Source organism: Thunnus albacares, chromosome 15, assembly GCF_914725855.1.
Source record: "Thunnus albacares chromosome 15, fThuAlb1.1, whole genome shotgun sequence".
NCBI lineage: Eukaryota > Metazoa > Chordata > Actinopteri > Scombriformes > Scombridae > Thunnus > Thunnus albacares.
The window spans coordinates 16,741,664-16,757,950 of record NC_058120.1 but is presented as its reverse complement, the minus strand read 5'-3'; the positions used below and the strand labels follow the sequence as shown (position 1 = coordinate 16,757,950).

Genomic DNA, 16,287 nt, shown 5'->3' with positions numbered 1-16,287 from the left:
ATTTTATTTCACTGTCTAAAACTGTAAACTGTTTTAATTTAACATCATTCATGGTTTTGGTTTAATCTGGATGTGAACAAATTTCATCACTTTATACTAAATTTCTGCCAACACTGACGCTGACAGGTACGAGACTGACCAGCGACTCTGCTCACCTCAGGAGCTACAAAGTTAGCAGTGTAGCAAGGGGTCATCAGCAGACCGTTGTTGGCGCGCAGCTGCTTAGCGAAGCCAAAGTCACAGATCCTGATTGACTCTGGGTTCCCTGACTCGTCCACGTAGAGAATGTTGCTGGGCTTCAGGTCTCTGTGCACCACCTGGAGAATACGAGGACACAGATGAGTGAAGAATAGAATAAGGAATAATGAACACAATAAAAGAAGATCAATATGAAAACTGAATATGAGATTAATTGGGGAAAACATCAGAAAACACAAGGCATCATGTGCTTTAACAGTTGTTGTGTCCAATCTTTAATAGTTCCAGCAAAGGAGAGAAGCCCCCCACAGGAAAATATACAGTACCAGTCAAAAGTTTGGACACTTTCTCTTTCAAGGGAGGTGTGTCCAAACTTTTCACTAGTACTGTATGTGAACAAATGTCACCCTCACCCCCTGTGAGTGCAGGTATTCTACAGTCTTGGTGATGGTGTGAAGCACAGCGCTGGCCTCTCTCTCCGAGAAGAACTTCTGTTTGAGGATCCGATCCAGCAGCTCTCCTCCACGCATCAGCTCTGTCACCATGTACACCTGCTTACCGATGTCATACACCTGAGACAGAAATACAAGCACACATTATCACTTTATGTCAGAAGCAAATAAAAGTGTGATATACGTGTGTGTGTGTGTGCGTTTATACTCACATCCTTCAATGTTATAATGTTGGGATGCTGTCCATATCTAAGCAGAATCTCAATCTCCTCAGAGGGGTCTGTACTGGTCTTGTCAATCATCTGCCAAACACAAAAACAACAGTGACAAGACATGAAACTGACATTTTGAGGGGGTGTGTTCAAGATCGTCTGGATGAATGGTTTTGCTTCTTTTGACTTTCTAATCCTCATTTTGCACCTATAATTCTTTGAATTTCAGGAATAATTATAAAGGATTCTTGTTCTGCATTTTCACCTTTCAAAAGGGTTTCTTGATAAATTTGCTTATTTTCAGTGCTGTATAACATATAACAGGTGTATGTGTGTGGGTGCATACATGTGTTGTCATACCTTAACAGCGTATTCTGTGTTTGTGGCTTTGTGGATACATCGTTTACAGACAGAAAAGGAACCCATGCCAATGTCTTCTTTCAGTATGTAGCCATCACTGAACAGCAGGTTCTTCCCGTGTAATTGCTGCAGAGGAAGAGTTGAAGAGAGCGGTGGTGAGTGGAAATGCGGGGGACTGACAGAGCAGAAGAGATAGAGGGATGTTGGTGGTTTTCAGGGAAAGAGTTGAATCTATTTAAACTTTCAAGCAACATTCTCTCTCTCTCTCTCTCTGTCTAACTGTCCCTCGCAATCTACCACACAATGTTAATTATGTGTCTGCCAGGCATAAAACAGGATATGAGGCAATTTACCACTGTTACGCCATTTCATCCCCTTCTTCGTTTCACACTTTGCACATCGTCTCAGTCTTTTTCCTCCTTTGCCTTTCATGTCAGCCATCAAAGGTAAGCCACAACTGCATACCACTCAAAGCTGGCAATGTAACATGTTTATACTTTCACTTTCACTGTGCATCCTCAAATACACAAAAACTATATCACCTTTCAGAGCTTCATGTTTTCTTAAGATAGTTGTAGCTTGCATATTCAGTGATGATTGCAACACAGTAAGAGTGAAGAAATCGCTAGACTTATGACTTAAAAAGGTGCATTTTTAGTAAAGTTCATCTGCACATGTCCATCCTTGGAACAGTGTTGTCTTTTCCTGCTCTCCTCCTCCTCATTTGAATCAATAAGGGACATGTCCCCCGAGAGACTGAGGGCTCACCTGGACCACTGGGTGTGGTGGGGGCTGCACTGGCTCTGCTGAGCCTTCCTCCTCCAACAGAGTTGACGCAATGAAGCTGAAGCCTCTGAAGAGCTGGTGAGCTCCGGCACTCGGGGGCACACCAGGGGAGTCTGGAAGATTATCAGGAAAGTTGAATATTGAAATAAGGGAAATAAGTGCCTTGGGAGTAATGTTAGAGATGTCATATTCTAATAAGCTGCTGCCAACCACACTTTCAAATGTATTCAATGTATGTATCTTTTTATTTTCCAAAGCACTACTATAATTAAGTGTTTATTGCATCTTAATGGTGTTGAAATCACTACCTTGAAACAAAAATCTTGTACTGAATTTTTTTTCAGTCAAGTACTTCCACTGAACTGCTTTCAAGTAGCAAAACAAGATAGATAGTAGCTGACATGGAGTCAACCAACAGAACAGCATTAGGTGAAACTTTCAGCTTTGACCTCTGACCTTTAGGGGTGCGGGAGGTGAACTCAGAGTCAAAATAAAACGTGTCGTCCGGACGCGCCACCGCCGGTCTGAATGGAGGCTTTACTTCTCTCCGGAAGAGTTTCTGAAAGGAATAAAGTACAGTTGAGGTGTAACAGCTGTTCTAACCAAAACATTTATTTGGACTTTGCATATAATGAAATATCCAGTAACAGTCAGACACTCACATTCCAGTCTATGGTGGAGAAGAAACCATGCCGTTTGATCTCTTCAGCACCGTCAGCACCAGATCCTGTTGATAAAACATCAACAGTTAGCAGGGTGGATCTCAACTAAGGCATGTTGAGAAACATCTACAGAAACAGAGCCAGGCTTCGGTCGCCTTCTTTATGAAGTTGTATCAAACTGTGTATATGCAGCCATTTGTGAAAGTCGTCTTCATGAGTTGATACTAACCCAGTCTGTTAGAAGGGTTCCTCTTGAACAAAGCCCTGAGCAGAGACTGGGCCTCCGTACTCAGGAACTGAGGCATTCCCAGACGCGCCCTGCAGGAAGAGACAGGCACACAGATTAAATTATTTCACCAGATATCAAGCGGAAACATTTTGAATAGCTGTAATATGTGACAACTGAGTTAGAGTTTCCTTCTATCCAGAGGATACTCACTTCAAAATCAAGTTCATCGTTTCTTTGCGGTCCTTCCCTTGAAATGGCAGCGCTCCTGTCAACATCTCAAACTGGAGGAGAGAATATATAGCTCATCTTTATGTACATGACGCAACAGAGTGTGTGTATCATCGACTATGATTATTTTCCCCCCTTACCATCAGTACTCCAAATGACCACCAGTCGGCACTGTGGGTGTGTCCCTGTCTGTTCACAACCTCCGGGGCCATGTACTCCACAGTACCACAGAAGGAATAAGCTTTCTGCTCATGATCAATGGCTTCTTTACACAAGCCAAAATCTGAAAAACACACCACATGAAACAGTGAATAAATAACTCAACAGTTTCATAAGGTGACGCCTTGTTATTCAGAGGAAACTGTTTTTTCATGTTTGGGCTGTACTATCCTTAAAGAAATAGCCTTCCATTCTTTGTAGCTTTGTAGCTCTTGTTATACAGCATGCTTTTACATCTTTAAGTACCCCTATTCTGAAGTTAATCAAATTTCACAAACATTATTTCACATTTTCAACAAGATGCAAAACGCAGCAAAACTAGCTTAAACATCAATCTTATCTTTGGCGGCATTTGTCCCTCTGCAGCCCTTTCAAATTGTTCTATTGCCTCTCTATGACCTCCTAAGGTCACCTTTGGTTCAATGACGGTAAACAAACGGCTGTGATTATGGATGACGATAAGATAAAGTGTAATAATTAACTCGAGAAACATATACAAGCTCATATGCAGATATCTGATTCAGCAAGATAAGGCCTGTCAGCATGCGGTGAGTAATGAAGATCAACAAGAGAGAGGAGGGGAAAGTGTGTGTGTCTGTGTGAGAGAGAGAGTAAATGAGTGAGGGAAAGAGGAGACTCACCTGTGAGTTTAATGTGTCCCTCCTCATCCAGGAGAATGCTAGAGGACAACATTAGCAAACATGAGAACGATGATGTGTATATAGATAAAACTAATCTAATCTGAGTATAATAATAAGAAAAGAAACTTTACAACATCACATTAGTCTGTGGAGTTAAAAAAGGGTTTGCATATGTTTTATGAGGTAGAAAATGCATTAATAATGTTTGTTAGGCCTAAAGGATACACACATGTGATGTGTGTATCCTTGTGATGTGATGTGTTTCGGTCAGAAATGATAATTGTAAATATTTCTAGTGCAAATTGAAAATTATGCAGGGTACTTTTAAAGTGCAATAACAAAAGAATAACTTCTTATATAATGGAAAGATTTTTTTATAATTCCAAGCATTGAAAAAAACCATCATTGTTTGTCCAAGTTATTGGTTAGTGCATTATTTATTAGATTATTCCAAATAAAAGCCTCTTATGAGCACACTGTAGCAGTGCTAAAAGCTTTTTCATAAAGACTGCAAGTATTTATATATATATGAGTAAATCCATAAGCCCTCTATTGTAGATTTAGTTTCTGGGATTTGGCATTACAAATATGAATCTTTGCCAACTTTCAGGAATTTTTTGACCGATGGCCAGCGCAGTCTTATATATTTACTGGGTTGAGTGGATGGTCACTGATGCTGTGGTTCACTGCAAAAATCCATCCAGATTGTTTTTGATCCAAGGCATTGCTATATGTATGTTTATCTTACTGTGAATTCAGTACATCAATTTGTTCTTACTTTTCAGGTTTGAGGTCTCTGTAAATGATACCCAAGCTGTGGAGGTGGTCCAGTCCTAATGCCAGCTCTGCGAGATAAAACTTCACATCCTCCTCTGTGAACATCACCTGGGAGGCACAAACACACACAAGAGAGCAAAGAAATACAATGAGAAAGAATAAGACCAAGAGAATGAAGAGACACATATTTGTTAGTAAGGGAGATAAATGACTTGACTCATGACTGAAAAAAAGAAAACGGACCTGTACTAGAAACACACAATTCTCACCTCTTTAGAAAGCCTGGTGAACAGATCTCCTCCTCTGAGAAAGTCCAGGATCAAGTATAATTTCCCTTCAGTCTGGAATGCTACAAATACATACATGGAAAGTCTCAATCCATTTCACTGACTCTAAATCAGGCAACATGAGTGGTAAAACCAATAAAACTAAGTAATTAAATCTGTAGATTCAATACAATGTCTTCGAGGTTTGTGAGTTAAAGCGAAATAAAGTTTCAGGCTGACTCACCATAGTGCAGTTTGACAACAAATGGGTGGTTGACATCAGCCAGGATGTTTCTCTCCATCTTGGTCCTCACACGGTCTCTCACTGAAGGGTGAATTAGAGCACAGACGTTAGTGTGGCTGTGTCATACTTTAATAAAGTGGATTTTAAAAAAAAAACTGCATAAACTTTAGGTTTTCATTAGTGATTTTAACATTCAAGCAAAAAAGTAGCCTGACAATGTTATCTAACTTCCACTTTACCCACTGATCTAGCAACAGAACAGATGAATGAGCTTTAAACAAGTTCAATAAAAGATCAGTGTTTTGCTGATTCATAGTTGTAGAGGCTGTAAAGCCATCCAGAGTTTCAAATCAAGTTGATAAGAGCTGTATGACTTTAAGTTTTGGATGAAAAATGCAGTATTTTGTTCTGATATCAAAGAAAAGAAAGTCACATAAAGTAGACAGTGACTCACTGGTGCACATTCAGCATGTTCGATGAGTTCTCTTTGATGTTCCCCAGCAGGTGGGTTAATAATAATTTGGCTGAGTACTGTCTATTCTTATTGAATGGTGAGTAAAATGAATCCAGCAGTATAATTCCTATACTACTGCATACTAAATGCTCATGCCAGTAAAACTAGAAGACGCTAGAGATGCAAACTGGCAACTGTGTGAGCAATAATGCCCTGGTGTTTGTCAGAAGAATGAGACCACAAAGTGAGAGATCAACTGCAAGCTGTGGTGGTCTTACTTTGCTAACAAACCTCTACTGTTCTTTGTAGTTCTCTTCGGGTTACAGGAAAACCGTAACCCTCTTACTTGAAACTGAGGGTATTGCCACTTAAAAACAGACGATGACAGCACCACAGAAGCAAAAGAGAAAGCTTTCTGAAATTGTATATGCTGGGAAAAATGCAGTTCTACGAATCGATGACTGATTCTGATCATTTATTTTCACTATCGATTAATCTCATGATTATTATTACTATCATTAAAATGAGAAAACAGTGAGCCTACAGTGATGACTTTAAAACGTTTATTTTGTCTGACTAACTCCAAAACCCAAAAGTACTGAATTTACTCAGATATAAAAACAGAGAAAAGTAGCAAATTCAAGTTTGGTATTGTTTCTTGCTAAATGACTGTATACTGTCCCACTGTAATGTCACCAGTCTGGCACATTACAGGCTCCTCTACCTTTGAGTGTGGCCTTCTTGAGGACCTTCATGGCATAGAGCTGGTTGGCATCAGGAGGGGTTACCTTTCGCACCAGGAACACCTGCAATTAGTGCAACAAAACACACCAAAAAACACTGTTACTGTATATCAGATAAGCAATTAAGAGTCTGAGAGTGTAAAAGAGGAAGAGAAAAAGATATATGCAATGTTGAAGAGGGCCGCATATGAAGCAATTATGATTATGTGTGTTACCTTGCCAAATGATCCCTGTCCCAAGACTTTGAGCAGTTCAAACTGAGAGGCGTCTGCCTTCTCTGAGCCCTCTTTGACCACATGGGTGATATTGATCTCTTTGATGTCTCCATCTTCCTACAGAGTGAAATCACAGAGGGAAAAAGCATAAATAGTCAGTCAGTGATTACAGAACAAATGGCAAAAAGGATGAGGAAACTTTATATTTTATAATGATTCTTTGCTTTGCAAAAGGCAGCAGTTCTCTCATAGGAGTGTCTTCTACTGTAAAAAGCGATACATCAAAATAAAACGATATAGAGGAAGAGGAAGCACAGCAAAAAGTGAGATGAGTGGCTGAGAACAAGTGATGACATAGTCAATGTGGTGTGGTGTTTTTATAGAAGTTTTCTGGAAATGATGGTGACTGCAATGTTACTTGCAAGAAACTGTAACAGTAAACCACCGCTGCACATTTTAAACAACACAATGCCTTCCAGTGGTTCATTTTTCAGTTTGTGGACACAAGTTGTGTAACCTCAAACTCGACTTTTTGTGCTGGGACTTGTAAGACAACATCTCGGCTTTACAGGGTGGAGCAGCACTGGCACTACTGCAGCTGCACCACATGAGAACTTGCTTGCTGACCTGGTGTCAACCTCATCTACAAATCACCAACACCCATCTGTAAGGCACCAAAAACATCTCCAGCAAGTATCAACAACAACAACAACCCTCTTTCTAGAAATCAGCTCTCTCAGTTCTCTGTACTCATAATTACACCCCAGGCACATTACTATAGTTAACCTGCAGCTAACATTTCAAATTTAACATTGTGGTTGCAGAGGACATACTTTTTCTACATCTACTTCTGAGTTCACAGCTACTTGCAGGGTTTATTATCACAATTTGGGACGTAAAAGTAGGACATGTTATTTATTTATTTACTAAATATGTCATGTTGATCTTTATCACAACTAGCAATGGCAGCTTATTAAACACAATAAAGTAGTGCTGAAATTATTACATGAAGAGAATTGAAATGATTGGTCGGTTAATCAAGTAGTTGCAGGAGGACACATTTATGAATTGTATTTTTTTTTGATGATCAGTAATGAAGTACAGCATTTAGGCTATAGAGTAAAAAGACTGACAGATTTGATTGTTCCAGTTTCTTGGGGATGTGCTGCTTGTTGTTTGCTGCATTTTGGATTGTTGTTCAAACAAAATAAGCAGTTTAAAGGCAGTATTTTTTTGTCAATAAGTCAATCAACAGAAAATGTATTAGCAAACATTTTGCTACTTGATTATTTAATCAATGTAGTCATTTAACAAGAAAAATAAATGACAAACATTCTCAGGCTCCGGCTTCCCCACAGTGAGAATTTTTTCTTTTCTGTTTTTGTATCATTGCAAATAGAGGAACCTGTTTAAGACTGTTGGTTAAACAAAACAAGAGAAGTTGTGTTTGCATTTTTCAGTATTTTCTGACATTGTTAAGACAAAACAATGAATTGATTTACTGAAAAGATAACCACCATAATTAGTTGCAGCCCTAAACTAAAAAAATGATCTGTTAATCTGTCAACACAAGGCTGATTAATTACTAATGACAATGTTTCAACCACACAGTCAACACCACAGATAAGTTAAGTCTGTGACTATTTGACAACAGGAAACCAGAGGTGGTTGAACATGCAAGCAGCTGCACCCTGTATCTAAACAACTACCCATGACAGAGAGTACTACAGTAAAGCCTCTTCTGCACTTTGCAATATTAATAAATCCCACTTGTTTATTTTAAAATGACATGCTTAACACCATCATAATGCTAGCAATAGCTCGCTGGAGACTACTCAAAGTTTATCAAGATGAGGATTGTCATTTTACCGTACAGTGGTTCCTTGGTGCAGGTGAAGTACCTGTGCTGTCGCTTGTTGCAGCTGTTGATCTGTGGCTGCTGCTGTGAGCAGGGCTGTCAGTCAAAGCTTTGTTCTTTTTAGGCAGGTAAAGGGTCAGCAAGCGGCTCAGGTTGAACTTTCTCTTGTCTTTCTCCATCTCAGCATTGCTCAAACTTCTGCTTCATCACCATACCCATTTGCAAGCCAAAGTAAACACCCTACCACCTCATATAAATCATTTTAAACCTCACCTCTTCTCACCACGACTACGCTTTAGACTCATTTGTGCAATCATGTTAGGATTAGTTCTGTGGACCGCAGGTAAATATGGAAAAATCTCCTGGCCTCTGCCCTTTAACTATTCTCTCTACAAGGGCCTTCTGCTATCATTTTTAACTCTTCATCTTCATTTTCTCTTCCATTATCTACCCCGACCTCCCTCTCTCTCACTCTCTGTCTGTCTGTGTTGGTCTGATTAGCCTGGCGTGTCCTCTGTGACTAGTGAATGCAGCTGACAAGTGAACGGGAACCAAAGAGGGCAGGAAGGAAGAGCTTGCTCTTATTCTCGTAGTCCCGCATCAGGTCCCACACACATAAACATGCGCGCACACACACACACACACACACACACACACACACACACACACACTCACACACACACACACACACACATACATCTGTGGCTGAAAAAGTGAGAGAGAGCAACAGAGATGAAGGGAGGCATATTGAAACTGAAACAGCACAGGAAAAAAAGTGTTTGAAACAGTGATTAAAAAAAAATATTGCCTTTCTGCACTTCTGATTGGATATCATACAGAATGTCACTGCATATGTTTCTGTGCCATTACTGATTGTCTTGACTTGACTAAAATCTTCTCTTTACCCACAATCCAACAGAGTAGAAGCTAGAGGAAGGCAGAGAGAGGATGAGGTGTCCCCTCTCCGTGTCAACATGGCAGAGACCATTCCTACGACTCGGTGCCTGCGGATGACAGAGATTTTCCTGTCTGTGGCCCGGCATGTCCCTCTCTTTCCTCCCATAATGGTCTATTCCTGCCCATCCTGTCTCTTAAAACAGCCCTTACCAGTCCTCAAGTTCCCTTTAATTATTTTTCTTTCCTCCATCTCGCACTTTATTGCCCTTTATAAATACCTCTTTAAACAAGAGAGAACAGGCCAACAGGATCAACTTCTCTCTTGACCAAACGGTAGCATAATTGAGCTGTCATCAGACCTGCATTTCACAAACATCTGAACATGCTGCATTGCAGTCCTTAGTCATTTCAGCATTTCTGCTGAATTCACTTGTTAGGCTGAAGCGGATAAAATGCAGAGATGTTACTGTATGTTTTTTATTAGGATGACTAAGCATAAGCAGCCAAAGCAGTAAGCTGGAGTGTGTTTGCTTTGCGAGGGAGGACTGCAGATAGGCCTGGTATACAGTAGCAGTAAAGTACAAGTGGTCAGAGCTTACCTTGAGTCTAACTTTGGCAAAGTCCTTCTCTATCCAGGTGATATGAGAGTCATTCTAACAGGGGAGAACGGTTGTGTTGGAATGGAGATGTTAATATTGCTGACAGAGGACAAATTATAATACAATACTATGGCGGTACTGGTTCCCCAGACTTCAGCTGATTGGGGAAAAAAAAAAAATATATATATATATATATATATATATATATATATATATATATATATATATACAAAATATTAACTTTTCTTCACCTTTCTAGTTGAAAAGGTGATTTTTTTTAAAAAATTCACTTAAACTAGGCTCCAGAATGCTCAAAATCACCCTCAATCACAAAAGCAAAAGACAGCAAAGAAGTCTCAAAAAGGCCTAAACAGACCAGAGATTCTGGCTGACAATATCTGCTAAAATGAGGTCTGCAGTAAGTCGAGGAAGGATAAGAATGACATGAGTGTACAATTCCCCACCCCTCTTAAGCCCTAAAAAAAAGGGCGTCGTCACACCCTGACTTTCTGAGAGGGTAATGCATCCAGCTGCTCTCAATTATTATTTAGGAGCCATTCTCCCCACGCTGCACAACAGGTGATATGAACAACCCTCCAATCAGATCAAAGGAATTTTCAGCTACAATGCATTAGGAAAAGGGAAATGACAGCAAGCAGCCAAGAATAGGTGCCTGCTACAATATGATCTCCTTGTGTTTTATGGAAATACAAATCTGGACACAAATGCATTGCAGGTACGCTTCATATACATACACAAACACGCACACACACACACACACACACAGGCAGAGGGGGGTAGAAAAGGACAAGGTGATTTATGGTTGCCACACTGGTGGCAGGAAACCTCTCTTCCCTCTTATTTCTCACTTCCTTTTTTTCTTGAACCAATCTCACTTCCTCCCTGTTTGATATCCCCAACATGGCAGCAGCAGGGGGGCTGTGTTTCCCAGCGTAACTGCTACTCAGTGAGATTTTCAACTAACTGATGTGGCACAAAAACACACGTGGGTGTTGGCGATATCGAAAATCTAGAATATATGGGGAAGTGAGCAAGTACGCTCAGTACCCATTTGACAGTTTGATGGTGTTATATTGAGATGCATAATGTCTAGATTAGGCTAGTGAATCTGGAGAATGCTGAACTGTAAAAGGGCTCCACTGGATTAGCGATAGCCTTGAGAATGAAGTGGACATGAAGAAAGATGGGACAGAAGTTGAACAAGCGAAACTAACCGCTTGCGGTGTGTTTTAGGGTCAGAGGAGGTGGAAGATAAACACGTCCTCCTGTGCTTCCTCTCACTTTACAGCTCAGAAGATGGCAGCTCAGCATCACATCCACACTCACATTAGAACCCCCTTCCTCTTCTCCCAAAATATCACACCACACACACACACACACACACACACACGGCTGCCGGTTTCAGGCAAGTCCTCAGTTCCCAACACACACATCATCCGCACTCACACAGAGACACTCAAATACACATGAAAAAAAGTGGCCACTTGCCTCTCGTGTACGGTGTTTGACGCGGAATAGTAATCTCCACATGTCTGTGTCCAGATTTTTCCATGTCACGGATGCTGACACTGGTGTAAGTGACTTTCCGTGACACTTGCTAACTTAGAAATACACGGCATCTGAGTACGTGTTAGCTAATACCTTCTGTATGCAATACTACAATGACAGATGCAAGCATGCTAATGAAACTAAAATGGGAAGTGAAGTTATAAAAATGGACACGAGCAGCTGACTGACTTGTATTAAGCGGGAGGAAATGGTTCCAGAACAGCAGGAAGAGGCTATTAATCATACTGACAAAGGAATATAGCAAAAAGACACAGTTGCTGGAACACAGAGCGGTTCCAGACAAGTCAACTCAACTGCTTTACACACTTTGATGTGAAGTCAAATAAAATAAATATTCATTCTGCATATTTAGGCACTCTGTATGATGATACAAGCCTCTGTTTGCAACCCCAGGGGTTCCCAGAGCAGGGGTGGAAACACATTGCATGCTGATGCATGCTTGTCAAGAATCTGTGTTATAACTGCCTCTGACAGACAAGAGAAAATGGTGGTCCTGTTTGAAGTCTGCAATTCCTTTGGAATCTCATCTGGCTAAACTCCAATATGACTCCAATGGCTGGAAAACAACTATTTGATGCCTTTCATGACAAGGTTCTTTTAAGTATTTCACTACCAAATCAACACCAAAACAAATTAACCAAATGCATCAGTTGAAATGAGAAGTTGTATTTGAATCATCTCTTGCATCTTCAGTAACTTCTGTCTTTCTGAAAGTGTGAAAACAAATGTACTTCCTGTCAGTGTCAGAAGTGATGTAATGCTCTACAGTAGACACAAGGGGCCAGTGCAGGTCTACAGCCAGGCTAGTGGCCAGTGCTCCAGAGAAGAGTGTATAGGAGATAGGAGCTATAGCCAAGTAAGGGCATTTTCAAGCTCACGCATCCTCCAAATCTCACGTGTTGCTTCTGACATCAATTACAGCCAGGGAGACAAAAGGTGGGACAGACAGGTTCACGTGGGAGATGTAAGAGGCTGGCCTGCTGCTCAAAAACTGTCCAATCACAGCAGCAAAGGTCAGACAGGTTTAAGCCCTACAACAACCAGGCCTTGTCAAAGTGTCTCAAGGTAATACACCGAAGCCCTAACCTGCTCCATATGACACAGAGGCAAAAGAAAATGCCTGTTTAAGGTCAAAATGGAGCTTGAACACTAAAAAAGAAGTTCATTCAGGCTACAGTTGTGTGAATAACACAAGACAATTACGGTATTTGTCTCTGTGGGTCTCGCTGTAGCTTCTCTTCTTTCCTGGAAAACAGAGCAGCAGCACCTGCACGTTTTCAAATGCATGACAGCTCTGACTGTTGGAGCGAAGAGGAGGTGAAAAAAAAGAGAGAAGGTCCACAGTGGGAGACAGCGTAAACGACCAGTGTACACAGAGGGAGACAGAGTAGTCTAAACATCCATCCAACCAACCGTGCTCCATTCTCATTACTGTGAAAACAAATATCCTACACTAGATTATGTCTGTGTGAGCACACACACACACACACACACACACACACACACACACACACACACACACACACACACAGGGGTAAAATACACTGCATAGGTATTCTGCAGCACTGACTAAAATTACATAATTATAGCTCAGGACAAGAAGAAACTCGTAACAATATAGTAGGCAGGTAGGCGGAAAATTAATACCTCTATCTGTATCATATTTTTAGGTGTGACTTTCTAATTAAAACCCTTTCTAAAAAGTTGTAATTACTACAATTATCATTGGTTAATAAACAATTTACTAATCTTTTATAGAAGATCATTAGCAAACCATCATAAGACTTTGAGTTTAAACACCAACCAACTTTGAGTTTGGTTGGTGTTTATCCTCAACACTTGCTTTGTCTTTTTTAGCTCTTTAGTTTATCAGGAAGACCACTCTAATGGACTGTTCATCCACTTACCTTCTGGAGAAGAGCTGCTGAACATCCACACCAAAATCAATTTATTAACATCTCTAACTGCATGAAAACAAATGCAGATTAACAACCTTTTTAAGTCCTGCTTGGACCCCAGTATACTTGCCTGCTGGTCTAGTTTTACATAACACAACATAACATTTTAACATTTATAAACAGCAGACTTGATCACTTATGTGAAAGTGAAATGAGTATTTATTAGTGCCAAACATTTAGAACTACTTTATTACATATAAAAGAAGATAAACACCACTGATGGGATTTCTTTACCACCTGGTGACAACCCAAACGTTGTTCCTGTTAATAGCATTGGTAAATCATTTATTGACCACTAGTTACGACTTCTACGACTACCTTAGTGGAAGACATTACCCATTTTTGCTTTTGATTTATTATGCTTTCGACACAAAAGACCCTACAAAGAAAATATCTGATGTCCAATAATATCGTTTCATGGGAGAATAAAGGTTGAAACAGTTAGCTAAAAATTAGGAATGTGCGTCTACAGCTCTGCGATTTCGCTGTACATATGCACTGACTGATTTAGGGAAATTCTTGTCCGTTCCCAGAAAAGAGTTGAATCTGTCTGTATGAGTGTCTATACACTTGTGTCTTTGTGCGCAAGTGTCCACATGTCTCCAGGCCGGCACCCAAATCTGTCAGATGAGTCTCAGGAATGTCTCTCTATGTTTTTAATCAGACTGAAACTCTGTCCTCTCTCTGCCTTCCTGAACTATGAAGGCACGGACCAAAAGTGCTGCTATATTTTGGACGGCAGGGCTGACTCATTCATTCAACTAGTTTCTTTCCCTTTCATTATCTTTTTTTTCCTCTTTGATGAATAGGCTGGTCCAGTGCCCAACAGCCTCTCCATCTGTCCACCTTCATTTTGTCCATCCCTTCTCTCACTTTCTCTTTTTGCCCTCTAGGAACACATGCTGTGACAGCCATGACTGACACGAGAGTACAAAAAAAAAAAAAAAAAAAAAAGGGAAGGTTGGAATGAAGAAGGAAGTGGGAGAAAGCAGTGCTGCAGACAGAGATTCACCTGGTCCCAATCCAATCCTCAGACTTCCCATCATGGTGCTTTAATGCTAGCTTTGCCTGGGGCAGACAGGCGGTGAAGAAATTTAAAGAATGTCATAAAAGAGACAAATTGAGAAAAAAATAGAACATTTAGGTTGAAGCTGGCAGACTAACAAAAGGGGTCACAACAAACAACTAGCAGCATTGCAAATACTTAAAGTCTTAATCCCTCACTACTTAATGTGATTATCTGTGTCTTTGCCAGTGCAGTCGCATTTATCCCACGGAGAGATTAGACAAGAGGTCCATCTACAGTATAGCATTCAGAATAAAAGTAGAAAAAAGACGATTTCTTAGGAAAACTAAAAACGCTAAAGAAAACTGACAACAAAATAATAATAGTGACATCCATTACATGTGACAATATCTTCATTTTTTAAATCAATGGTTGTCACAGCAGCACATTTCATCAATACACAAAAACAAAGAAATGCAGATATAGAATGAAAGGATATAAAAAAAGTAATTCCGTTTGGTTAGAGGTTTGAGACAAGTCACAGGTTGTCAGTCGCTGTTGAGACGTAACCTGTTTTGACCCTCAACCCCTTGATGCAGAGAACCACTGTGGTTAATACCCAACCTTTAACAGACTGCCATCTGTCCCATCTATCATCCAAATACATCTATGGCATCCATGCACCCACATATACACATATACTTTTATAAACAGATTTGTAATTTAAAAAAAAAAAACTTTGTAAAACTAGGCGACCACTACACTGACTACCACTAGCACAGGTGCTAGTTTTATATGAAATGTCACGTTGAAGGTGGATGCTATAGCAAATGTACCAGTAGCACAAGATTAGCACGGATGCTACCGGAAATCCTATGTCGGCATCTGTAATATTAATAGCATGAGCAAGAATAGCAGTAAGATGATAGGCATGATAGGCAGTTCAGTGCTGGGACGGTTGACATGAGGCCATAATGGCCTTGTGTGAAATCTTCAGTGGCAGGAATGGTCAATAAATTTTTTTTTTTTTAAAAATTATAAAAAGGGAGGACGGAAATGGCAGGAAGGAGTAAGAGACAACAAAAGGGAGGGAGAGAGATAAGGGGGAGAGAGAGAGACGAGGCAGAGGGAGAGAAGAAAGAGTGGATGCTGGTAATGAAAACAATGAGGTAATCTGAGTTTAAACTAAGCTGGCTGACTGCAGTGGAAATCTGTTGCACTCTACGGTATGTTGCAGTGGCATTCATGTATACACACAAAGACACACACATACACACAGGGTACAACCTATAAACACACAGACAATAACATTGCCAAAGTTTCATGTCACTAATCTCTAATTTCTGTCATCATGTAACAATTCCCGCTCTCATAGTTCAAGCTCTTCACACCAGCCAGAGCAATCCAAAATAGCAACATCATATCTCAGTCAATACTTCCTGCTTCCTCCCTCTCATGGTTCTCCTCTTTCCTTAAATATCAACCAATCTGCTTGCCAGAAACGCACACTCAAAACACACTATCTTCCCTTACTTTAACACATATGGGGGTAGTTTTTGATTTGTTTTAATGACTAAAATAACAGTATTATATATATATTTTTATTTTTAATGATGACTACTGACATTAAAACCTCTATGACACAGGGAATGTATGTATTTGAATTTCATTAATACTGGATTAGTTAGTTTTC

At 40.2% G+C, this 16,287-nt stretch overlaps 1 protein-coding gene across 4 annotated transcripts in view; it reads right to left on the bottom strand.

Annotated features, from left to right (window-relative positions):
• The window catches only part of rps6ka1 (ribosomal protein S6 kinase a, polypeptide 1), a 51,291-nt gene that overhangs the window by 2,241 nt on the left and 32,763 nt on the right, over window positions 1–16,287 (bottom strand). For 2 of the 4 annotated variants that reach the window (XM_044374091.1, XM_044374093.1), the window contains exons 3-18: window positions 6,687–6,803; window positions 6,453–6,534; window positions 5,275–5,355; window positions 5,034–5,113; window positions 4,766–4,872; window positions 3,988–4,025; window positions 3,268–3,410; window positions 3,110–3,180; window positions 2,900–2,988; window positions 2,671–2,735; window positions 2,465–2,567; window positions 1,991–2,121; window positions 1,223–1,348; window positions 863–952; window positions 612–770; window positions 156–317 (exon numbers count right to left, since the gene is read on the bottom strand). In XM_044374091.1, the coding sequence (XP_044230026.1) occupies window positions 156–317; window positions 612–770; window positions 863–952; window positions 1,223–1,348; window positions 1,991–2,121; window positions 2,465–2,567; window positions 2,671–2,735; window positions 2,900–2,988; window positions 3,110–3,180; window positions 3,268–3,410; window positions 3,988–4,025; window positions 4,766–4,872; window positions 5,034–5,113; window positions 5,275–5,355; window positions 6,453–6,534; window positions 6,687–6,803 (1,644 nt within the window). Of the gene's footprint in view, window positions 1–155; window positions 318–611; window positions 771–862; window positions 953–1,222; window positions 1,349–1,990; window positions 2,122–2,464; window positions 2,568–2,670; window positions 2,736–2,899; window positions 2,989–3,109; window positions 3,181–3,267; window positions 3,411–3,987; window positions 4,026–4,765; window positions 4,873–5,033; window positions 5,114–5,274; window positions 5,356–6,452; window positions 6,535–6,686; window positions 6,804–8,555; window positions 9,159–10,040; window positions 10,074–16,287 lie in introns of those variants that run through there. The other 2 variants (XM_044374094.1, XM_044374092.1) reach the window with 2 other exon arrangements.